Source organism: Oreochromis niloticus, linkage group LG23 (assembly GCF_001858045.2).
Source record: "Oreochromis niloticus isolate F11D_XX linkage group LG23, O_niloticus_UMD_NMBU, whole genome shotgun sequence".
Lineage (NCBI taxonomy): Eukaryota > Metazoa > Chordata > Actinopteri > Cichliformes > Cichlidae > Oreochromis > Oreochromis niloticus.
The window spans coordinates 24,985,690-25,011,353 of NC_031986.2; the positions used below are offsets into that span (position 1 = coordinate 24,985,690).

General features: G+C 43.0%; 3 protein-coding genes and 1 long non-coding RNA gene across 8 annotated transcripts in view; 2 read left to right on the forward strand and 2 right to left on the reverse strand.

The window, feature by feature from the left end:
* The window catches only part of LOC109196997 (NLR family CARD domain-containing protein 3), a 501,803-nt gene that overhangs the window by 75,147 nt on the left and 400,992 nt on the right, over nucleotides 1-25,664 (reverse strand). The window lies entirely within an intron of this gene.
* LOC106098977 (NLR family CARD domain-containing protein 3) overlaps nucleotides 1-25,664 on the reverse strand; it is a 63,089-nt gene that overhangs the window by 20,015 nt on the left and 17,410 nt on the right. Inside the window, exons 3-5 of the mRNA XM_019352225.2 lie at nucleotides 1,686-1,837; nucleotides 1,503-1,601; nucleotides 1,205-1,303 (exon numbers count right to left, since the gene is read on the reverse strand). Of these exons, the coding sequence (XP_019207770.2) occupies nucleotides 1,205-1,303; nucleotides 1,503-1,601; nucleotides 1,686-1,774 (287 nt within the window). The 5' untranslated portion in view covers nucleotides 1,775-1,837. The remainder of the gene's footprint in view (nucleotides 1-1,204; nucleotides 1,304-1,502; nucleotides 1,602-1,685; nucleotides 1,838-25,664) is intronic.
* LOC112843766 (gametogenetin-like) lies at nucleotides 21,327-24,618 on the forward strand. Of its 2 annotated transcripts, none has more exons than XM_025902723.1 (2): nucleotides 21,327-23,638; nucleotides 23,681-24,618. In XM_025902723.1, the coding sequence occupies exons 1-2, from the start codon at nucleotides 22,037-22,039 to the stop codon at nucleotides 24,548-24,550; spliced, it is 2,472 nt and encodes an 823-aa protein (XP_025758508.1). In that variant the 5' UTR covers nucleotides 21,327-22,036; the 3' UTR covers nucleotides 24,551-24,618. The 2 variants fall into 2 exon arrangements, with proteins under 2 accessions (XP_025758508.1, XP_025758507.1); XM_025902722.1 differs by having other exon boundaries at nucleotides 21,327-21,749; nucleotides 21,827-24,618.
* LOC109196902 (uncharacterized) lies at nucleotides 24,757-25,467 on the forward strand. Its single transcript, XR_002058248.2, has 2 exons — nucleotides 24,757-25,164; nucleotides 25,242-25,467. It is a non-coding gene; the product is annotated as an uncharacterized LOC109196902 (long non-coding RNA).

The following is a 25,664-nucleotide window of genomic DNA, read 5'->3' on the forward strand; positions in this document are numbered from 1 at the left end:
AGGTAATTTCTAACAGTTAAATGGCAATTCAAACCCCAGTACTTAAACAGAGCAATATGCTCTCCACAAACTAAACACACTGCTTTACTTCTAACTTGATTAAATAGATACTTCAAAATTCATGGTTTGATAAAAACTCTGCATTCTGCATCAGTTTTTTTTAGTTTTTCCCTTTTTTTTTTTTTTAACATGTGAGCTGACATCTATCAAATTCATATGTGTCATAAAAGTCTGTCCCAATGTATTTACAATGAAGCCTTTTATGCTTGCACATACACTTATGTACTCTAGAACTTTCTCAAATTCCTGCCGACCTTAAAAGTTAATTTGCACGAAAGGCCAAACCAGGGTCACCACACAAAATAAACATTTACATGGAAAAGCTTCAAATTTCTGTTTCTGTCAACTGAACTGTTCTCCAAAAGGTTAAAGATCAAACTTTCTATTCAACACTTTAGCAGATAAGAGTTTGATTTTTATTTGATTTTCAGAGTTAAGATAGAAGTTTAAAAATAACAACCAGTGTTTGATTCATTTTTGATGCTCTGAGTTTTATGAATAAAAGTGAAATCTGTGCAGCAAAGTTAGTGTTACCTCCTCTAACTTCCTACAACAGCATCACTTCCTGTTTGCTGAAGTGGGTTTTCAGTTGTTTAGAAACCAAAGGCTTGTTTTTAAGAGGCAGTTGAAATGGGATTGAGGGAATGATGTTTGCACTGCAGTTTATATCCAGCAACATCAAGCAGTTAAATCATCTCTCAAAGAGTTCAGAGTTTACATTTACATAAATCTGTTGCACATACCTGACCACCATTCTTTTCGTAAGGTTAAAAAAAGGTGAAAGAGCCTGTCCAGCATCTCATTTTCAGTTCATTATTTCTACCTCTTAGCAAAGCACTTCATTTTAAGAGTCGTTTAACCCTCTTGAGTCAACAGATTCACCGATGGCATGATTTTAGGTCAGTTGTGCTATTTGTAAAAATGACACTCAGCTTCTTTGCTACAGAAACACATCCTATAATATGCCTTCTTTAAATCTTGACTGCTGTGTTTAAGAAATGAAAACAAACTCCAAAAAACACAGCATTACATATGAACATAGAAATGTGTGTGAGAAAGAGCTGAGCTGTGACATTAACCATGTTTGAAAAATATGTTCAAACTGTTCAAACTAAGTCAGTAACAACATTTAAAGACGGATTACCTCTGTGCAGCAGAAGAATTTTCTTTACAATTAATATTCAAATCCTTTGACATGTTGCTTTTTAAGGACACACAGCTGAGTTCAGCTTTCTGATACATCCTGACAGAGAAAAATAAACAAAAGGACACTTTAGGTTAAAATTCTGATTTTTTTCCCAACAAGTAATAGCGAAACTAAAATAGTTTTGTATAATCTAGAAGAAAAAAAATTACAAACATGATGAATGATGGAGCAAATTATCAACAATTTGTCCTCTGAAATATTTTTCAGCCCCATTTTAATACTGAGACATACTTACTCTGTGTCAGATAAATGTCTTTCTTTAAAATGAATACGAAGATCCTTTGACGTGTCACTCTTTAAGGACACACAGCTGGGTTCAGGTCCAGGTTGGTTCCTGTGAATAATGATGGAGCAGTGATCTGAGTGCTGAGCTGTGACATGGAGAAGAGTCATGGACAGTTAGAGATGGTCATCTCACCTCTGAGCTTTGGTCTGGCTCTCATGTTCCCCACACAGAGTGGTTTTAGAGGGAGGGACTCCCTCCTCTCTGTCCTCACACTGATCCATGCTGCTGAATTCACATCCACATCATCTCACACACACTTTCTATGTTCATGACCAATCATGTGGCTGGAATAGAGTTAGAGCAATTCTATGTTAGGGTTCAAGGTTCTTTATTTGTCACATGCATAGTTATACAGTTATATGGCAGCACGGTGGCATGGTGATTAGCACTGTTGCCGCACAGCAAGAAGGTCCTGAGTTCAATTCCACCATCAGGCCGGGGTCTTTCTGTGTGGAGTTTGCATGTTCTCCCCGTGTTTGCGTGGGTTCCCTCCGGGTACTCCGGCTTCCTCCCACCGTCCAAAGACATGCAGCTTGTGGGGATAGGTTAATTGGATAATCCAAATTGTCACTAGGTGTGAATGTGTGCGTGAATGGTTGTCTGTCCCTGTGTGTTGGCCCTGCGACAGACTGGCGACCTGTCCAGGGTGTACCCCGCCTCTCGCCCTATGACAGCTGGGATAGGCTCCAGCGCCCCCCGCGACCCTGGAAAGGATCAGTGGAAGCGAATGGATAGTTATACAGGTATAACACACAGTGAAATGTATCCTGACACGCTCCTCGACATGTGCAAAAACGTGGGGGGGGTAGAGGAAGAACATTTTATATATATATATATATATATATATATATATATATATATATATATATATATATATATATATATAGTATATACATTGGGTGAATGTGCAGTAGTAGCAGCAAGCAGGTGAATTCTGTACATGAATAAGAATAGACATCTGACTATTTTACAGAATAGACAATATAAACATATTTAAAATTAAAGGAATTTGAAATGTACATTGTGCCTGGGTTTAGAGTGTCTGGAAGAGAGTCCCTTTCTCAGTCAATTATAGATGATGTGAGAGGGCGGGTGTGTGTGTGTTTTTAGGGCCCGGATGGCTTGGGGATAGAAGCTCCTCTTGAGTCTCTCTGTCCTTGCCCGGATGATGCGGAACCTTCTACCAGATTGAAGAAATTGGAACAGTTTGTTGCCAGGATGGGACGGGTCCTTCAGTATCTGCGCTGCTCTAGTCCGACATCTCCTGGTGTAGGTGTCCTGAAGCGGGGGAGAGCAATCCTGCAGCAGTGTTCTGCTGTACGGATCACTCTCTGGAGAGCTTTTTGGTCCTTCACACAGCTGTTCCCAAACCACGATGTCATGTTCTGTGTGAGGATGCTCTCCACAGCGCCTGTATAGAAAATCCTGAGGATCTTTGGAGAGACCCTGAACTTCCTCAGTTGTCGTAGGTGATACAGGCGCTGCCTAGCCTTTTTGGTCTGGACCTGAATGTGGGCAGCCCATGTCAGGTCTGAGGAGATGTGGACACCAAGATACTTGAAGGACTGCACCCTCTCCACTGGAGCTCCATTGATGATAACAGAGTGTAGGAGGAGCCAGCAGCAGCAAGGTTGCTTACTCCGTGCCAGCTTTTCATTCCCGTTTTGTCTGAAACTTCACTATTATGGTAATGCAAAGTTAAACATCACAAATTACTGTTCAATGAAACTTTGCCTTCATTTGTAAAATATCATAAAGTGAATCACTTATAGGTGTCGTCCTGACTCCTGTGTATACACCACTTTCACGTACATATGCATCATCTATGTTATTTGTTTTTTAAACAGATGTTTTTAGCTGCACACGGTGAAGCTGCACACAGACATAAATACACACTTAACAAGTTGTCAGAGACAAGGGAACACAAGAGGACTGAGGCATTAACACAGAAGCAAGACAGAGAGAAGAACAAATGGATAAAGCCCGAGGCATCTAATGTTAATTATTATAGACAGACATGAACCAGAACAAAATATCACAGAAACTGTAACTCATTACTAGAATGACCATAAAGTAAAAACAGGAACCAAAGACCTAATGATATACAGTGGCTTGCAAAAGTATTCGGCCCCCTTGAACTTTTCAACATTTTGTCACATTACAGCCACAAACATGAATCAATTTTATTGGAATTCCACGTGAAAGAGCAATACAAAGTGGTGTACACGTGAGAAGTGGAACGAAAATCATACATGATTCCAAACATTTTTTACAAATAAATAATTGCAAAGTAGGGTGTGTTTAATTAAACCATCCCATTGTTACCCTGGCTTTATGTTTAGGGTCGTTGTCCTGCTGAAAGGTGAACCTCCGCCCCAGTCTCAAGTCTTTTGCAGACTCCAAGAGGTTTTCTTCCAAGATTGCCCTGTATTTGGCTCCATCCATCTTCCCATCAACTCTGACCAGCTTCCCTGTCCCTGCTGAAGAGAAGCACCCCCAGAGCATGATGCTGCCACCACCATACAGTGGCTTGCAAAAGTATTCGGCCTCCTTGAACTTTTCCACATTTTGTCACATTACAGCCACAAACATGAATCAATTTTATTGGAATTCCACGTGAAAGACCAATACAAAGTGGTGTACACGTGAGAAGTGGAACGAAAATCATACATGATTCCAAACATTTTTTACAAATAAATAACTGCAAAGTGGGGTGTGCGTAATTATTCAGCCCCCTGAGTCAATACTTTGTAGAACCACCTTTTGCTGCAATTACAGCTGCCAGTCTTTTAGGGTATGTCTCTACCAGCTTTGCACATCTAGAGACTGAAATTCTTGCCCATTCTTCTTTGCAAAACAGCTCCACAACTGCCCTGTGACGGCCTCAGAAGTTGTCTAAGAGAATATTGGGAGCAACAACACCATGAAGCCCAAAGAACACACCAGACAGGTCAGGGATAAAGTTATTGAGAAATTTAAAGCAGGCTTAGGCTACAAAAAGATTTCCCAAGCCTTGAACATCCCACGGAGCACTGTTCAAGCCATCATTCAGAAATGGAAGGAGTATGGCACAACTGTAAACCTACCAAGACAAGGCCGTCCACCTAAACTCACAGGCCGAACAAGGAGAGCGCTGATCAGAAATGCAGCCAAGAGGCCCATGGTGACTCTGGACAAGCTGCAGAGATCTACAGCTCAGGTGGGGGAATCTGTCCATAGGACAACTATTAGTCGTGCACTGCACAAAGTTGGCCTTTATGGAAGAGTGGCAAGAAGAAAGCCATTTACTATTTGACAGTGGGGATGGTGTGTTCAGAGTGATGTGCAGTGTTAGTTTTCCGCCACACATAGCGTTTTGCATTTTGGCCAAAAAGTTCCATTTTGGTCTCATCTGACCAGAGCACCTTCTTCCACATGTTTGCTGTGTCCCCCACATGGCTTGTGGCAAACTGCAAACGGGACTTCTTATGGTTTTCTGTTAACAATGGCTTTCTTCTTGCCACTCTTAAGATAAGATAAGATACCTTTATTAGTCCCACAAGGGGAAATTTCATGTTAAGGCTGCCGACCTATTGCACACAATGGCGGCGCCATCTTACCCTCTGACCATACATACATTACACAAAAACATCACATGGGGAAGACAGGTCAGAGGGGTATAACAATGGAAAATGCACCACATGAGGAAGGATAAGGAGGAAAAAAATAACTCCCCCCCAGACTGAGCTCCAACAGGGAGATCAGTTTGAGAACAGAAAAAAACCCACCTCTGCACATAGCACATGAAAAAACTCTTAATACACCAAAGAAACACATGACAAGCAACAGGGATGGGTAAAGGGTGAGAGACAGCCAATGTAGACACTACATCTGGGCCTGCAGCCAATGCGCTGGTCTCCTTGATCCACCGTCAGCATCGGAGGGGAATAAGTGTTGAAGGCGTTTGGAGGGGGGAGGGGAGATGAGTGTATATCTGCATGTGTATATATGTCTGTGTGCGTGTGTGTGTCCAGAGTTCAGCTGAGACAGTGTCCTTTGCCCTGCCAGGCTAAGTAAACAGTCTTCCAGCCAACCCAGGTGGCCTTGCATGGAATGGGAAGAACAGTCTAAACACAGTCGTTATCAGGGTGTCGTTGTTCAGCTCCAGCCTTGAGACCGCAGCTGGCGCCAAAGGGGTATCCGCATGAAGTGATGGTGTTTTTTACTTTAGTGCGAACAACTCATATGAATTTCAAAGCTGTTCTAACAGTCCAACACTGGTCTCTCAATCTCCTGTTGGAGAGCCGTGAGCTTCTCCATGATGTTATCAAACTTACGCTCCGTGATGTTGTCCTTCTTCTGCTCAAAGAGCCAATTCTGAGAACTCACGACCGCAGTGAGCTTCTCCAAGATGTAATCCAGTTTTTCACTCAGAGATCTTATTCTGAGTATTCACGGCAGCCGTGAGCTTCTCCAAGATCTTATCCGTGCTGCACTCAATGAGCCCATTTTGAGAAACTCACGCCTCGTCCCATCGTTTCAATCCCAGCGGGCAGCCTTGTGGGGGTTTGAACAGCCGGTTCCGCTTTCTTAATTCTTCGATAAGCCAGGGCCAAGCCAGCTCCGATCAGCAAGAACCCTGTTATCATGGTTCCGAATAGGTAGATATCTTCAGCACTCAGGCTCACCCGAGCCCAGACTTCTCGTTGAGAAAGGGGTGTCAATTGCAATTGTTCCAGGGAAAAGTAATACAAAAAACACGAGACTAGACAAGGACATAAGAGGCTAAGCAGGGAAGCTAAGGGAGAGGAGGAGGAGGAGAGGAGAAAAGTGTGACCGCCTTCGTCAAGAGCAAGAGACAGAAGAGGATGCAGAAGTTACCATTGGGAACATACCCCTGTAAGAACCCTGACATTACCTGGATAAGATCAAATCCTGCTTCGTAGTGCAGACTTCAGTAAGAGGACGTGTTCCAGTTGGATTCTTATGTGTTGTGAGTAGAAGGACTAAGAAGGACTGGTGTTTCCCAGTCTGCAGTCTGCCTGCAGAAAATGAACCAATGGAACAAATTGAAGCTGATTATTTCACACACAATATTTCAGCTCACAGCTTTAAAATTACAACATTAAACCGTTGTTACTACAGAGAAATCTATCATCATTTTTAAAAACACTTTGATTTAATACATTTCTGAGAAAGATCAACAAAGATCCATGAAAAGGACTCTGATTTATCATTTTCATTTCAAGCTGATAATGTCACGGCGAGTGAGAAGAGCCGTGTGGAGAAAAATAAAGGAGGATCCAATTGCAGGCACTAGTGGAGATTAGGGCTGGGCCATATCATACCGTTCACGGTAATACCGGTATAATGTTGGGCAATGATAAGAAAATGAAATATCACGATAGAATATGGGTAAAACGCGCATGCGCAGTGCCTTTGTTTTCATACGCACATGGCGGCGACGGAGAATGAGAAGGGCAAAAGCGGATCGTTGAATGAAACGGATGAACTAGAACTGGTTTGTAAAAATGCTGCAACTTCAGTGGTGTGGAACTGGTTTAGCTTTCGTCCATCAGATACAAAGCACTATTTTTGGTAGAGCATGCTAGCAGGCCGTCGTTATTACCGTGTTTTTTGGAAAATGGCACACTTAAAATCAATCCTTTGATTTTTCTGAAAATCGACAGTGCCCCTTATAATCCCGTGTGCCTTATGTATGAATTCTGATTGTGTTTACTGACCTCGAAACGATTTTATGTGGTACACAGCGCTCGAAAGTCTGTAAAATGTTTTAGTATGACTTTGCTAAGCTACAAACCCGCACCGCTTGATGGAGTGTCGGAGCATTATGGCTATCGTAGGCATGAGCCTCGCGGAGTGATACGTCCTGTGCTTCAACATAATATTATCGTGGATATTATATATGCTGAGTATATGTCGGCCAATTTCCACTGGAAATGCCTTTTGGTTAAACTGTCAGCAAGGAATTTGCATTTGCACTGTTACATTTTTATATAACTTTAATGCACATAAAAAACAGCTGCTTGTTTAAGTGAAAATACATGATGGGTTGTTTTTTTTTGTACTAATAAAGTTGTGGAGTTGTAAAGTATTTTGTCTAGTGTCAATTATATCGTCAGTTATATCATTATCGCAAATTTTCAAATGTATATCGTGATAAATATTTTTGGTCATATCGCCCTGCTCTAGTGGAGATGCAAAGGTTTATTGTAAAATAAACACAAATTGAACACGGCAATATAGAACTAAAGACAACCTGAACTGGGAAAACTAAACTACAACACACGAACATGAAGGAGGCAACATGGGCAGAGGCAAATGACGATAGACAGAGGGGGGGAAAGAACACACGGCTGAAACATGGTAGATACACAGGAGATCGATAGACAGACCAGCGACTACAACAACAGAAGACACGACTTAAATACACTCAGAGAACACAGGGAGATTACACACAGGTGGGGAACACAGCTGGAAGTAATTGACAAGACGAGATAAGGGAGGCAAACTGAAGACACTCACATAAGACACGGACTTTCACAATAAAACAGGAAACAAGAAACCATCACACAAGGACGCAGACTCGACACTGAGAGGCAGACAGAATATAACACATGGAACTCAACAACGCTAAACATGAGACACAACCGAAGAACAAATCCTTAAACACGAATAAACAGAAACATAGAATTCTAATAATAATCAGCAAAGCACACGAGTCTCAGAAAACAATCCAAAATGCAAAAATAAACCAAAACATAAGAAACTCAAAATGCTGGGTCAAAACGACCCAGAACCGTGACAGATAAATATTCACAGATTAATAATTTATCACTGGAAACATTATTCATGTGATCATTTGTTCTGTTTGCCTGTAGATGTAGTTCACGTTTAAACAGAGATATCTCTTTTTTAAATTTCATGTTCCAGCAATATTTTATCTGTATTTAAGAGTTTTTAATATTTCAGTGTAAAATGCTGTGAGAGCACATCCAGACTCTCTGTAGATGTTCAGTAACTCCTCAAAAATATATTCAATGCTGTTTAGAATCAGTCATGTAGGGACAAAGTTGCCCTGATGTACACAGAATCAGTATTTCTAAATATGTAGCTGCAGCCAGTTAGAGCAAGTCACTTATTAATTGGAAGGTTGGTGGTTTGATCCCTGTCTGCACCACTCAGCATCTGAAACGGGCAAGATACTAACCCCGAGTTGCTCTCTGATGCATCCATCAGAGTATGAATGTTAGATAGAAGCTCTTCTGCATACAAACATGAGTCATTTGTATAAAGCACTTTGAGTAGAAAAGTGCTTTATAAGAACAAGCCCATTTACCATTCTCACCCACTCGTACTACATTATAGCAAAGTTTCATCTCCAACCACTGCATTATCCTTCTTTATTTGTTAGGATCTCTGGGTTTTTTATCCAGGGTTTTGTGTTTTGGTAATTTCTTCATGGAATTTGGGTTTTGTGATTCCTCTTTGATTTTGAGAGTCTGCTCTTTCTATTTTAGGATGGTTAATAGTTTCCTTTAGGATTTACTATATCCCATGTAGTCTCTGTTTAAATTGTGGTTTGTCTTCTGGGTCTTGTAATACTAGCTATCTGCTTTAGTGATCCCTTTCTGTTCTTCAATCAAGTCCCTGTGTCTGTCTTGTCTCTCTGTCTTATGTGTGTGTCATTGTCAGGTTTCCCCATTTGGCATGTCTTCACATTCAGTTATATTTCCCTTTGTTTTCTCTGTATGTGTGTTACGTACGTGTACATACGTGTGTGTTAGTTCCTCTATTTTAATCATCTCATGTCTCGTGTGCTTAGTTTTGTGTTTTACTTCCTCCATCTGGTTAATCCTGATTTGTTCCCATCAGTCTTCCTTGGTTTCCCAGTCTTGTTTGTATTTACCCATCACATGTTCCGCTGTCTAGTCTTTTTTCCTCTGTGTAATTTAACCCATGTTCCCCAACAATCCGTGTTTCCTGTTTTCCTCTTCAAGGTATTGCTTCTTGTGACTCGTGTTGTTTACTTCCCCTGCATCATCATGTCTGTATTTTCCACCCATGTCTCCCACCTGTTGGCTCTCTTCTCATTATCCGGTGTGTATTTATTGTCCCCATCTTCTGCTGTACTTTGTCAAGTCCTGATGTCATGGTTGTGTTTTCTTGCTCCGTCTTCCCAAGGTTATGTTTTGGGGCAGTGGTGTGGGACTGATTAAGGAAAAAGGCAAGGTGTTCAGCAATACTCTATATACTAAATAACGTACGTGGAAATGAAAACATATCACACTGGTAAACTTGGAATGGTTGGGTTACTAGGAATGACCAAAATTAGCAAAATAAATTGATCTCCAATAAGAGAAAGGATTATTGTAAGAAACAATATTTTTGATGGGTTTTAGATTAAATAATGAAATATGAGCATACTCTTTTGTTAATCACTGTTTATTAAATTAACCTTGTTGAATTTGAGTAGAACTGATTTTTTAATTTGGCAAAAATATGGCAGCAGTTTGAAATGAAACTATGCCGGCTGTAGAGTAGGCGAGAATCAAGAATCTACTGAGATTTTCATTTAGACAATTCAGAAACATTTTTTAAATGGATTTTTTATATGTGGTAATAATATTCCAATGAGCTTGTTGAATTTGTGGAGAAATGTCTGTGGAATCACACAGTGGGCTGAGATGAAAAGAGAAATCAGTTAAAAATTTAGTGTCAACTAGTAAGCATGAATTTTTTAAATTATTTTTCCAGATATCAAATTTTTTCTGTAATATAAAACTGTAATTTATGCTAGAAATAATTTTCCAGTCCAATCAGGCGGATCATCAATTAAGAAGTGCACTACCGCAAAATTCAGACACACACACAGACACACAAAAACACAGCTTTACTGTGTCTTAACACAGTATCATAAATCTAATTATGATATGTGATAGTCTATTAAATAACAATTTAACTATGCTTCAAAAACATATTACAGCTTTTTTCAGCCTGTTGAACAATAATCACCAAAGAAGGAGAAGCACTACCATAAAACTTAGTGTAAAAGTGCAAGAAAGTTTAAGAGGCTTACAAATGATTGTTCATATGAGTCCGTCATCATGAACAATGCTATGATTTGTGCTGTTTGTGCTGGAACTAAGCTGTACACAGGTGATATTAATCCGACAAAAAAAAATAACACACTGCTTCCATTACCTTCACATGGAGATTCACACAAAGACGACCAGCTGCACCACCAAGTTTAGGAGACAGACAGTAAAGCTTTAAAAAAGGAAACAGTGAGAGTAGGAGGAGTGTGTGGGAAAGCGGGGGCTGGGGAACATTAGTAACTGATTAGTTTATAATCAAGTTCTGTTTTTAGGAGTGGAAATGTTTCTAAGCATCTGTAAATGTTTGTTGGAGGGTTTACAAAGCTGATTCATTTTGTGTGACAGTTAAAGTCAAACATACTCGTAGTAGAGAGAGACTGTCTCTGCAGATCAAACAGATCTCACTGCAATGTCTCTTTAGTCAGACTCTGTCTCTGCTACATTACTGACTGCAAGCTGTCACATTTAGTAAATACTCCTTATACCACTTATACACTTTTATTTTATTACACTATAGATTTTCTGATGACGAAGTACGGTATATATATATAGGCAACCTGATGAAGCAGTATTTCACTACAAAAAACTAAGAAGGAAGCACTGCAGTGAAGTTACAGCTGAGTTTACCTGCATTCAACTGGTGATGCAGAAAATGTTTTTATGTTTGAAATATAAAGTCTGTTTCATACTGCTGGAGTTGCAGCTGATAAAACATTTTAGTGACTGTGTATTACGACCCTGCAAATTGAGGTAAAAAATATTAATATCTAATTTCTGATCTTTTTTGTGACCAAATCCTACAGACTCTTTATGGTTATTATGGGATGGTTTTACAGGTGGAGGACACTGATATTTTTCCTCCACATCTTTTCTGACAGTTTGAATGTTTCCAAGAATGAAATTCAAATCGCGAAATCTCCTGGAGGTGAGTGACTGTTTTCCTATAATTGTTTCTTTGGATTCTAAATCACAGTTTCATGTAGTAAGACATTAGACCAGTATTAAGTAGAGGGAGAAAAAAAAATACTGCTGGATATCTATATCTACGTCTACAGTTATTTTAACATAAATTCTGACTAATGGAATTGTTCAATTTCAGGCACCAAAAATGAAAGTGGAATACAGAAAACTACTGTGAGAGGTGAGTGTGTGTTTCCACTGGTATTTTTTGGTGTGTTTGTCATCTATCTATTTATAAATAATAACAACTGTATTAATTAATAATCGAATTGTATGCTTTAAGCTCTTCCAGATGATAAAAATAAACCTGTCATGGTTCTGGGTCAGTTTGACCCAGCATTTTGAGTTTCTTATGTTTTGGTTTGATTTTGTATTATGGGTTATATTCTGATTCTCTTGTTGTATTATTATTATTATTATCCTGTGTTCTGGTTTCTGTTTTTGTATTTTGAGCCCCTCTATTCTGTGTCTAGTCTGTCTCTGTGCCTGCCCTGGTCCCATGTCTGTGTTCCCTCTGTTCCCATGTCTGTGATGTCATAGTGTTTGCTTTAAGTTGTGCCTGTCATGTTTCCTGTTTTACTTTGAAAGTCTGTGTCGATGTGTCTAGTTTTGCTTCCCTTGTCTTGTTAAGTCTGATTTCTCTCAGCTGTGTTTCCCTCCTGTCTTATATTCCCTGATTACTCCAGTGTGTATTTAAGCCCTGTGTTTTCCTTACCTTGTATTGTGTGTACCCTCTTCATGCTGTGTTTTTTTCTTGTACTCCTGTTAGCTTTGTAGTGTAAGTGTCTTAGTTCCTGTTACCAGTTTAATTTCTAGTTTTGCTTTGAGGTTTTGTTTTGTTTTTGTAAAGTCTATTTTCTCAGCAATACAGCTGCGCTTTAAGTTTAACCTCCCATCTACGAGTCCTGCATTTGGGTCCAATCCTTCCTGCCACACAGCGAATCATGACAAAACCAAGGAAAGTGGAAGTTTTTCAACTGGTTGAATGTATTGCTTTGCATATACTAAAAGCCTGCAAGCAGAGAACCTGTCTAAATTTGAACTGTGTAAAGTGAAACACTCATAAATATATATTAAGTCTGCAGGAGACAGCAAAGAGGTTTGCCCCTGGAACTGGTCTCCATACAGAGATCGCTGTTTCATTCATGTTCATTTATGTACAGATGAAAAGTTCTGGGATGATGGTGAGTGCAGGTCTACTCTTCCATCTGTCTACGCTATGGCTATCGCCATAAACGCAGACACCTAAACGCTATTGCATTTAGGTGTGGACGAGTAAAACAGATTTACTCACGCAACGTCAAAGGTGTGCACTGTTTTTGACGTTGCGCTGTGTGCCATGTTATTGTTTACATGAGATGAATTTCTACAATTGGCGGATACAGACAAAATACTGTTTCTGTTAATCTTACTATCTGCAGATTTTACACACTTACATATACACATGCAGTTACTATCCCTCCATTTAGTACAGAGTCCTACGGAGCCCCGCAAGGGACATTGGAGAAAAAAAAACATGAAGATGAACTTTTGCAAGATCTCGCAGAACTTTTGCGAGATCCTGACTTAGGCCATATCATCCTTCGGAGGCCGCATTTGAAGGCCAATTATGTCACAGCCAGGCAACAAAGGCTGTCCCAATTCGAAGGCTGCTCCAAATGCGTCCTTCATTTTCCCAAATTTGACTGATGAATCAGGTATATCCTTCGTGGCCCAACCTATCCCAGAATTCATAGCACGGCCAAGCCAATTCCAGTTTCCAACAATGTCGGCAGCTACTTAGTTTTAATATTACTCTTTCTCGATCACAAAATAAATGTTTAAAATATTTTCAGGCGAGAATGTAGCTGTGGAAACTTCAAATATCTGCTCGGTTTATCAAGACATCACATATTTGCAAAAGTGCTCAGACATTTTTGGAGACATCTGTTACCCACCATCCTTTGGAAGCTGCCAGGTCAAAGCTGATCAGGAGGTCGAGGCCCACTAGAGCCGGCGAGAACTCCGCACTCCCGGCACATCGTGCCTTGACCTCCCAGTCAGCTTCGACCTGGCGGCCTCCAAAGGATGCGAGATTTCGCAAAAGTTTTGCGTGGTCTCGCAGAAGTAACTCGGGATCTTGCAAAAGTTCATCTTCATTTTTTTTCTCCAATGTCCCTTGCGGGGCTCCATACATTCCTAAGTTGTGAGTCTACACCAGGGGTCGGCAACCTGCGGCTCCGGAGCCGCATGCGGCTCTTTAGTCCTTAAAGTGCGGCTCCGCCTGGTTTGGGAAAATAAATTAGAAGTATTTAGCTGAAGCGTATTTTATTTATGTTAGTTCTTTTTAACTCGTAGTTCTAAACTGGAAGATTATTGTGATATTAAAATATAAAAATAAAATTATATTCTATTATTTTTTCATCGCTCAAAATAAGAGTCACACTCGCGGAAGCCGGTATCCCCGCCGAAACGCCATGCATTTATCGAGACTTTCAACCCCAGGTAGGCCAATTATGGATCTTCGGATCCACATTATGTCAGCAGCTGTTCTCCACCGTGAACTATGTTAAAGACAAACACCGTTCACGCCTGACAGATGACAGCTTACAGTCCTGCGTAAACTGACTTCGTATAGCCCCGATTTGCGGACTCTGTGCGCAGAGGTTCAGGAGCAGAAGTCCCATTGTAAACAAATCACGGCAGACCCGACGATGTTTCCATGAGCATGCTTTTGAGAATCTCTTTATTGAGCACTTTTCACACACGGTTGCTGTACGCATACAGCCGGCTGTAGCTTTTCAGCTCACAGCCCGACACACACCACCAAGAGCACAGCACAGATAGCGCAGATGTAAAGGCAGCGAGGCGTGATTGCGGGTGTCGCTCAGGTGCGTCCGCCTCCCCTGCAGCGGCGCTGCAAACCACGCCCCGCCGCACGCATTAACCAGGTAAAATACATATTTAGGCAGAATTTTGCAAATATCTATTTTTCATTTTTCAGCAGCATAGAGCTTTTTTCCAATTATTTTTTAAGAGTCAGGTCAAGGCTCCAACAGCCCAAAGGCGATATAAGGGTGGCGGCTGACAACAGTTTTTGTTTGCTACATGGATCATTTTAGTTCAGCTGGGTGTCTTTCCTTTCGTTATATTTCTTTAAGAGTTCAAAATGTGTTGATTACATAAATATAATTTAATTTTCTCTGTAGCACTTCATGGATTTCATAAGCAGCACACCTTAGTTGTTCACACAAAGCATAAAGATAAAAAACAATATATACAGTGTTATCTTCATTTTAGATGTCAAAAAGTATTTGCGGCTCCCAGTGTTTTCTTTTGCGTGGAAACCGGGTCCAAGTGGCTCTTTGGGTGTAAAAGGTTGCAGACCCCTGGTCTACACCAACCAAAATACTGTCTTTAGTTATACATTTGAAATGCAAAGGGAAAGGGACAAATCATCAACTTAGAGTCAAACTCTTTCACTGTTGGGTCTGTTCCCACAAACCCGCTAATTCTAGAGACTTATTCATCATGAAAGAAAACAAGACAGTCAGCGATCGATCGATTACTTGCGCAAGGGAGGCCTCATCTGTGTCCAGCACGAAAATGACCCCGACGATGGCCTCCTCCTGCTGCCTTTTATTGAGAGACAGTTCACACAGCAAAGCAACGCCCACATGGTTCTAAGACAAGGCTTTGTATGTGTATGTGTGAACTTCTGTATGTAAGTAAGAATGTGTGTGTGTGTGTGTGTGTGTGTGTGTGTGTGTGTGTGTGCGTTTGTGTGACCTCCTGCTGACCAAAAGGGTCATAAAAGCAGGAAGCTTACAACACAAGAAACAGATCTTCTAGATAGGATGTATCTACAATAAAGCCTCCCCCAACACAAAGTGGTTAGAGGTGCTCAGGATCAAAGGAATGGCTTTGATAATACTGCTTGAACTAAGACTGTACAAATTTAAGAAACACAATGGCAACATTCAACAATTAGACCTAACATTCACATTTAGGCATTCCCTGAAAATTCATCATATTTTGAACATGTATAAGACAGAGATGGCACAATACCACTGTTTTATGTCCGATACTGATATCATAAATTTGGATATCTGCCGATACCGATATGAATCCGATATAGTGTATTTTATAATCAATAAAACTCTTTTTTTAAATATCTTGCTGCATTTTGTAGAAGTTCATACTCAAGTTTTAAAAAACAAAACACTAAAGCGATTCTGTTATACCTTTATCCAAAAAATACACTGCACCCAAAATATTCCATAGTTCAGCAATACTGATCAATCTAATAAACTTAAACCTACTCCATCCTCCCTATTTTGGTATTTTCAAGAGTACTTAGCAGAAACATTAAACAACCTAACTAATAGGGTTGCCAACTCCCAGCAAAAAAAAAAAAAAAAAGGGAACCACCCCCACCCTCCACCTCATGATGCTTAATCGACGTAATCGACTTTAATTTCATGCATGTGTAAAACAAATTCACTGAAATCAATTATTTTTCTACAATAATTAAATAGATTCAACATCTTTCTTCAACAGAATTGCAGACTGCACAGATGGTACCTTCCCAAAGGAAAAAGTACTATAGCTTACTAGGGTATATTAGACTTAATAGTTACTATATACAATAATGGACTTCTATACATTTTACATCAGATGAAAACTTTGGTTGTAAGATTCAGGTAATTATTTATTAAAAGCTAGACATTTTAAATGATAATAAGAAAGAAAAGTATGTCTTTGTGCCCCCTTTTCCCTGTTAATGCCCTACCTGGCCCCCTGGCAAAACTTTGCTAGACCCGCGCCTGGACAGTTACCAGCTGTCAGCTACATCGGATCGATCCATCCCTAGTATAAGATATCTATTTTTTCTGCTGATCAAACAGGAAAATCAAACTGTAATATGCGAGCTAGTCAGACAGTTTTATTTTTAGATTGGAAACCGAACAGGCTTACAATAAAAGTAGAAAACTGGAACCCAGAAAGACAAAATAATGATTCAGCAATGTACAAAGCCGGGAACTAATACACTTATAACTGTTTTCTAAAGGATCGTTTAATGCCATTACAGGAAAGCGAAAGTCTAGCTATCGCTTCATCATTCTAACAGCAAAAGTAAAAATCACAATGAGCCCTGGATGCTCGTTAAACTTGTAACCATAGACAATGATGTGTGAATGTCTCTGAGCAGTTTTTAAATCCATCTTTTGGGTAACTGCTGTTCAGTGATTCCTCTCAGAAATCAGAGATTTTCTATTCAGTCAGCTGCACTTTGTTTGCTGCAGAAGTGTCTCAGCTGAACTGAGCTTCAGAGAAACACAACATACTGATTGTCACTGTGAAGCTTTAAGTGGAAAAGAAAAACAAGATGTGGATCCTGGAATAATCGTAGCTTCCATCTTGACCAATTATAAAGAAGTTTACAAGGAATCATTTAGAACAGTTATAAAACATCAACTGATTGAATCCATGAATCTGAAAACGTGTTTCTGAGTGAAAGAGACAAACATGTACAGACTGTCTGTTCAAGAGTCAGAGTGTTTCTCTAACAGGAGGAAACTCTTTACACTCAGCACAGAGTAACTGAAGCACCAGGAAACCAGACTGTAAATCCAGGATAAAGAGGTTCAGTGAATGTGGTGTTGAAGGTGTGGAGGTGGATCAGAGTGTCAGAGGAGACTCTGTAGAAGGACAGAGTGCCAGCAGGACAGTCCACATACACTGCTACTCTGTTAGAGACAGAGGAGGAGGAGGAGGAGGAGGAGGAGGAGGATGGGGGGTACAGATATGTTTCTCTGTTACCGTGTACGACAGAGTAACCCTTAACATCAGAGGAGAACAGACTCCAGGACTGATCATTCCTTCCAAACACACAGTCTTTACTGTCTCCTTTTCTTCGGATTGTTCCATAGCTCACTGATATTTGAACCTCTACTTTCCACTCGACCTCCCAGTAACAGCGACCAGTCAGACCATCTCTACACAGCAGCTGAGGATAATCAAATCTGTCTGGATGATCAGGATATGACTGAACCTCCTCCACACGTGTCGCCTTCCTGTTGTTGTCAGACAGTTTAAGTTCTCTGTTCACTGTGTTTGTGTCGATTGTGAGTTGACAGGAATCTGATGGAGAGAACAAACACAATCCAGCTGCAGTTATTGATCCATCATCTGTTCATTGATTGACACTTTGATGATGACTCCTGACATCAGAGATGTGAATGAGTGATGTGACAGTTTGAAGATGGTTGAATGTGTGCTGGTTTGTTTTCATGAATCACATTAAAAACACACTTACACTTCCTCAGACCTGGTCTCAACCATCGGACTCCAGCAGGCTCCACCCTGAAAGGAGGAGGGGGGTCAGACCAGCACAGTCTCTTTCAGCATGCACACATGGACATTACATCTCATATACATACTGTTAGACCCTGATAAATGAATATTTGGACACATACACTTTAATCAATACATGGATGAAATTACTGATGATTTTGACTGATCCTGGATAGAAATACACAGATATAGAAATGATTTGATGCCACACTGAAGAAAGACTACTAGTTACAGCAGCATACAGGACAGAAGAAAGTGAATTAGAGATATATTAGAAAAGTAAAAACAGAAAAAGGTAAATAATGGGGCTCTATGGGTGTAGGTGACTGGGCAGGACAAAGCTGGCCCTCTTTACCAGTCTACCAGTTTGTGGTTTTGAAACAGTTCCTCAGCGTCTCATTGGGTTCTGTCAGGTCGCATATTTTAACAATTTTGCTGAATTTCTTCAGGGTGAAATGATGTGGATTCAGGCTTTTAGAAATCCACCACACCCCCTCCGACCAGATCTACAGACTTCACTGCTGATGGTGTTTTATTCACCTTGGGGATGTAGTCTGAAGCAAATGTTGGAAGCTGTGATCTGAAAGGCTGAGTGGGGATGGGGGGTGGCCTGGGAATCAATGCGTGGAGTTGCTTATTATCAGGTCAGCCTGATTGTCATTTCTAGATTAAATAACTCAGTGAGTTAGTGTAACGTTCATCTGAAGTGAAATTAATCTGTGGAAATGGAAGGTTTCTTTGTAATGATGTAATTAATTCATAATTCATTAATATTAAGTTGAAATTCATGGGACCACAGGGCCCAGCCTTTGCTCCACATGTGCATCAGTGAGCCTTGGTCACTCATGACCCTGTCAGTGATTTACCACTGTTCCCTGGACCACTTTTTATAGATACTGACCACTGCAGACTGGGAACACATAATAAGAGCTGCACGTTTGAAAATGCTCTGATCCAGTCGTCCAGCCATCACAATTTGGCCGTTGTCAAACTCACTCAAATCTTTAAATTTGCCCATTTTTCCTGCTTCTAACTCAGTGTTGAGGACAAGGTATTCACTTGCTCCCTAATGTATCCCACCAACTAACAGGTTAGTGTTATTCACTTTAGCTGTTAGTGGTTATAATGTTATGCCTGACCTGTGTATAAACACAGTATGCAAAATAGACTGTTCAATGTGAGTGAAGTTAACACTTTGATTATCTGTCATTGTTTTCTGAATTACTGTGGACACATGGCACTGTGCATCAACATGATGCACACCAGTCTTCAACTGAACAGGGCAGAATACTTAACTCAGAAACTCTGCTTTCAAAGAATAGGTATGTTGAATGACACCCCTTGAAGCAAGGGATTTCACAAGCTGGAATACTTTACTCTCCTCTGAACTATTCAACATGTTTTGAGCAGAGAGTCACAGAAAGCAGAGCACAGACTTTGACAGAAGGCATCAAAGGCACAGGTGTTCATGACACAGTGTTGTCCTTTGCCAAGCTTGACTGGCTGTTGATTATTTCCATTTTTAACAGCCCTAGCTTTACTTTTGTTTTTTGTTTTTTTACAGCTGGATCTGAGTGGAGCCATTCAGGACCAGGGGAGAAGTATGAAGTCAATTTCCTCTTCTTTGGTGGGACTGCAAGACCTCTCCAGTTTGTGGAGGCCTGGTGTGGATTCTGAAGCTTTACTTTACCATCCTGTCCAGCAACTTCTGTTTCTTTTCGTATTTGTTTTGCAGAACAAATCCGCATGTTGCCTTCAATGAAACCAAGATGACGTGCAATGAATTTATCTATCCTAAAAGGGAGATTTTCATGCTTGAACAGGCGATGTTTAATGTTCTTGAACTCCGTTCAACATTAGATGAAGTTGCAGTGCGTTTGCTCTGAAATAGGGGAACCATTACTCTAGTCCAGAGTGGTGGGTATCCGCCCAAACTTATTAGGTGTGGGACGAGCTCAGGTAGATAGTGCATATTGTCTCGATCACCATTAACTTCAGCATGGCACCTGCTCTCCTTACAAATATCTGCCACCCACCGCCTTAAGTCAGTGTTCATTTCTGTGCATGGATCCAATCTAATGTCTTCTTCTTCCTCATCATTAGAAACAAACATAGTCTCATCTGCAATTTTTCTCTTGAGATTTGATTAGGACACTTCTGACATAATGGGGCTTTCAAAACTGTTGTTGCCTTCTGTCTCACTTAATACCACAATAGCAATGCTGCATGTTAGGACCTTCTCTTCCTCCAAGGATTGGGACTTGACAAGTTGTGCCATTGATCGCAAGTCTTTTACCTGATCAGGCTTTTTTTCTCAAACAGTCCCACTGGCAAATCATTTTGATGAAGTGTGCCACATCCACTCGGATGAAACATGGTGGTAGTTTGTAGGATTTTTTCTGAAGCAAGACACCAGCGCATTCATTAATGTAGCTCTTCAAATCTGAACGATGTGTTAAAGCCTTCACTAAAGCACCAAGTAAAGCTAAAGAGAAATCACAAATGGCCTCTTTTGGGATTGGTGCTCCAGCACGAATCCATTCTGATAACCATCTTGTGATTGCCTGGGGCCCGTTCTTCGTACCTCGCTAAGTAAGTTAGCCGGATTTGAATGTTGACGATTTCGCGTGATCTTGGATCGTTCGGTTCTCCGAAGCTCATCTGGGACTTGCTGTCATAGCAACAGATCCGTAAGCGTAAACCTGCTCGGGAGCAGGTTTACTTTATGTAAACAGGATTAGATCGCGGCCACTCAGGTATGTCCGCTGCAGTTATATGAAAGCAAGAGCGATATTTCGCCACTGTTTTACCATAAATAAATATTAGCAATGTAACTAAAGATAATGTATTTGATTCTTTTATTGATTTCATACAGATACATACAGGTCATTTCCGAAAAAAAGGGAAATGTACTATTAATCATTCTATTACATGTAGTAGATCATGTCAGATGTAATTCATATTTTAGAGTAGTAATAGTAAATTACTACGTGCAATCAAGATGAGAGACCACGACTATAAAAGCGAAGGTGGATTTGGGAAGTCTGTCGCAGCCATGTCCTGTCCGTTTGTACGCGAGCAAGGAAGGTGCAAGATTGATAAGGAGAGTTTACAGAATTTAGCGTATATTGCGGGATAGACAGGATCCTTTAGCTCGGCGCGACGGTGTGCTCATAGAGAGATATCGATTCTCCCGTGAGGGTATTATTTACTTTCTCTCTCTCTCTCTCTCTCTCTCTCTCTCTCTCTCTCTCTCTCTCTCTATATATATATATATATATATACTTACTGTACTGTATATACTTACTCCCGACTTACTGTGCATGCTTCAGTCACCCCTTGCATGGGAACAGGTAAAAGTGATGGAGTGTTATTGTCACGGACCCGGCTCTGGAGGACTCGGGGGTCCGTGAGCCGTTATGGACTGTTGTTGTTGTTGTTGTTGTTGTTGTTGTTATTATTATTATTATTATTATTATTATTATTATTATTATTATTATTATTATTATTTAGGGGCTGTGTCGTCTACTGTTCGGTCCACAGTTGAATGTGTAGTGTGTGTTTGCGTGTGGGTTTGCTTCTCCCTCTCTCTCTCCCTGGTCCTCGGGCTGTTCACAGAAGTGCACGCCGTGGGAGGGGCGTGTCCTGGCGACTGTCGTCATTGGGAGTCCCTCTTCACTGTTACCGGCCCACCTGCAGCTGATTACCTGACCAGCTGTTGGTAATCATCCCTCCCTGCTGGAGAGAGGTATTTAACCTGGACTCGCGGCGACAGTCGACGTGGGATTATTACTCCGAACTGGTATAGTCCGTGCGAGCAGCGTGAGCGTGTTTGTCGGCTAGCGTGTGGCTAATTGTGGACTCTCTGTCTTCCTCCAGGATAGCCGAGCGGAGAAGCGAGTTGGGGAGCACACGCACTAAGGGAGCTACAGCACGGGACGCACTGGGAGCAGGAGACGAGCACCATTGGAATATTGCACCTTTGAGTTTATTGTTGGACTTACCTGTCTGGTCACTGTAAATAAAGTGCACTGTGGCATCGAAGAGTCCCGCGTTTTGGGTCCTACTTTCCTCGTCCCCACGGTCTGCATGGCAGACCGTGACAGAATAATCCCACCAACCACCATGGACCCAGCAGACTCAAGAGTTGCCACGGAGGAGGGATCGCTCACACAGCTGTGGGGTTACTGCCAGAGCGTAACCCAGGCTGTGGATCCACACATGAGACACATACAGGTAGTGTTTTTTGATAATTATCTTTCCTCCACTACCTTCTCTACGAGCTTTCTGGATATTGATAAACTCATTCAAATTATAACTGAGCTGCGGGCAAGCTCCAGCTTCGAACTGTTTGGTTTGGGCTGTCCGGGCAAGGAGGATGCGGCTGCCTCCCTGGCAGCCCTTGCTGCTTGGTTTTTTCTTCATAGGTGGAGAGTTTTTCCACCACCGCTTGCTGCTCACCTATTGGACCCTCCACTGCAGGGAAGACGGCGCCCTGCTCCATCTCCTCTCGTTCCTTCAGCGTCCTCTGTGTCGGCAGACAAAGGATCGGCAGCGCTGGTAACCACAGTGAGTAAACCGGACTCTGTCTCCTTACTTAATCCAGTCTCTCACGAGCAGGAGGGGACAGATTCCTTTGACGCGGCCCCGCCATCACGAAAGAGACGGCGTCGGCGTCATCTTCGTCAAATCGAAGCTCACCTCACTCCTGTGGTTTCGGAGGAACCAGCTGACTCAGGACTAGCCGCACAAGGAGCCGCAGTGAGTGAGACGGACTCTGATGTTGGTAAAGACGTTTTTGTTATGAAACCAGAGATGGCTTCGTCTAAACCTAGGAACAGTGCCCAGTCAGTTAATAATAAAACTGGGCTCGCAATGGAGGATAAGCTTAAAGGGTCTGCGTTGCCAGAAAGTGGAGGCGGGCCGGAAGCTAATTCTGGGTCATTTCTTAATGTAAGGAGTAGTGATGGCTGCTTTTCTGGGGCTGGATGCGGAGCCTTAGTTTCTGAGCCAGTTAGCTCTGGGACGGTGAACTCTGAAGGCGCTGGTGCGGCAGCTAAATGGACAGAGGCTGTTAATTCAGAGTTACTGCACTGTGCTAATATGCATCCTGAAACTGTTTTTGTGACTGTTGATTTGTTAAAGGACCCGGTGCTAGAACATGAACCTGCCACTACAGGCAATCAGGAGGCTGGGATTCTCCCCAAGGCCTCCCCAGAGGCCGAACTGGAGACCTCAGTTGCCTCTGGCTCCCTGGACATTGTAGAGCCCGCGGTAACATGTTCCTCCTCTCTACCCTTCATGTTAGCCATATCATCCTCGACTCAGTCTGCTGCCCAGCACGTAACTCAGTCTGCTGCCCAGCACATAACTCAGTCTTTAGTCCAGTCAACCTCTCATCTTCATCCTCAGTTGGAGGCCGGTATGCCTGCTGGACCAACTCTGCCATCTTTTCACCCGTCTGTTGTTCCTGCATCGCTGCCCAGTCTACCACGAGTAGCTGCCACACCATCGTCACCTCCGCCCTCTGCAGCTACTTCTCCACCAGCGTCTCATCAGACTGCAGCGACCGCAGCACTCTCGGCTTCACCATCCACATCACCCGCTCGACCATCATCTTCACCGCCTGCAGCTACCGCATCACCATCTTCGCCTCCGGATCAACCATCTAAGCCCGCGTCGCAGCCGGAGGAGCAGCTCAGCGAGCGGGGGGAGCCCGCGTCGCAGCCGGAGGAGCAGCTCAGCGAGCGGGGGGAGCCCGCGTCGCAGCCGGAGGAGCAGCTCAGCGAGCGGGGGGAGCCCGCGTCGCAGCCGGAGGAGCAGCTCAGCGAGCGGGGGAGCCCGCGTCGCAGCCGGAGGAGCAGCTCAGCGAGCGGGGGGAGCCCGCGTCGCCAGCGGTGGAGCTCAGTGAGCCGGAGGAGCTCAGCGAGCCCGAGCTGGAGCTCAGCGAGCGGGAGGAGCCCGCGTCGCCAGCGGTGGAGCTCAGTGAGCCGGAGGAGCTCAGCGAGCCCGAGCTGGAGCTCAGCGAGTGGGAGGAGCGGCCACCATCAAGAGAGGGGCTCGGCGGGCCGGAGAAGCGCGCACCGCCATCGGAGGTCGACGTGCAGGATGCATCTTTACATCCACGCCTTCCACGTCCAGCGCGCCGTCCACGCCGTCCACGTCCAGCGCGCCGTCCACGCCGTCCACGTCCAGCGCGCCGTCCACGCCGTCCACGTCCAGCGCGCCGTCCACGTCCAGCGCGCCGTCCACGCCGTCCACGTCCAGCGCGCCGTCCACGTCCAGCGCGTCGGGGATCCTGGGCCTTTCAACTCTGTCGGCCGCCGGAGCTGCAACACCGCCGCCACCGGACCCGTGGCAGGCCACCGGAGCTGTCACACTGCCGCTACAAGACCCGTGGAGGGCCACCGGAACCGTTTCGCCGTTGCTGCCGGACCCATGGCCGTCCGCCGGAGGTCCAGCGTTCCCTCCGATGGACTAGAGGTAGGCCTCCGGAACTGTTTTCTGCCTCTGCCTACCTACAGCAGATCTCACCTGTTTTGCCGCCCACCGGGTCGGTTGCCAGAACTATGTCCGCTGCCATTAGGGCTGGGGTTGGACTAATGAACTGAGGTGTTCTTTTTTTGTTGTTTAGTGGAGTTGTTGGAGTGGTTTTGGGGCCCTCCGTCCTGGACCCCCGCCGCCCGCCCTGGGTTGGTTGTACTGTGGTTTTTGGTTTTTGTGTTTTTGTTTTGGGGTCGTCGGGGGCCGACCCTTAGAGGGGGGTACTGTCACGGACCCGGCTCTGGAGGACTCGGGGGTCCGTGAGCCGTTATGGACTGTTGTTGTTGTTGTTGTTGTTGTTGTTGTTGTTGTTGTTATTATTATTGTTATTGTTATTATTATTATTATTATTATTATTATTATTATTATTATTATTATTATTTAGGGGCTGTGTCGTCTACTGTTCGGTCCACAGTTGAATGTGTAGTGTGTGTTTGCGTGTGGGTTTGCTTCTCCCTCTCTCTCTCCCTGGTCCTCGGGCTGTTCACAGAAGTGCACGCCGTGGGAGGGGCGTGTCCTGGCGACTGTCGTCATTGGGAGTCCCTCTTCACTGTTACCGGCCCACCTGCAGCTGATTACCTGACCAGCTGTTGGTAATCATCCCTCCCTGCTGGAGAGAGGTATTTAACCTGGACTCGCGGCGACAGTCGACGTGGGATTATTACTCCGAACTGGTATAGTCCGTGCGAGCAGCGTGAGCGTGTTTGTCGGCTAGCGTGTGGCTAATTGTGGACTCTCTGTCTTCCTCCAGGATAGCCGAGCGGAGAAGCGAGTTGGGGAGCACACGCACTAAGGGAGCTACAGCACGGGACGCACTGGGAGCAGGAGACGAGCACCATTGGAATATTGCACCTTTGAGTTTATTGTTGGACTTACCTGTCTGGTCACTGTAAATAAAGTGCACTGTGGCATCGAAGAGTCCCGCGTTTTGGGTCCTACTTTCCTCGTCCCCACGGTCTGCATGGCAGACCGTGACAGTTATGTCAAACTACACACAAAAAAACCCACAATGTCAATAAATGTCACAGTACAAAAAGGGGTGTGACGAGGGGGTGCAGGACCACCACCTGTCTTTATTTGCTCTGCCCTTTTCTTGGTTGCTGTTATAAACAAACAAACAGATTATTTCAGGGTCTCTTGTCATAGACTAAAAGCAATATAAGTGATAAATATT

What these genes read in the sequence shown, in the direction of transcription:
- LOC112843766 (XM_025902722.1), top strand. Translation starts at nt 22,037, where the DNA reads ATGGCAGACCGTGACAGAATAATCCCACCAACCACCATGGACCCAGCA.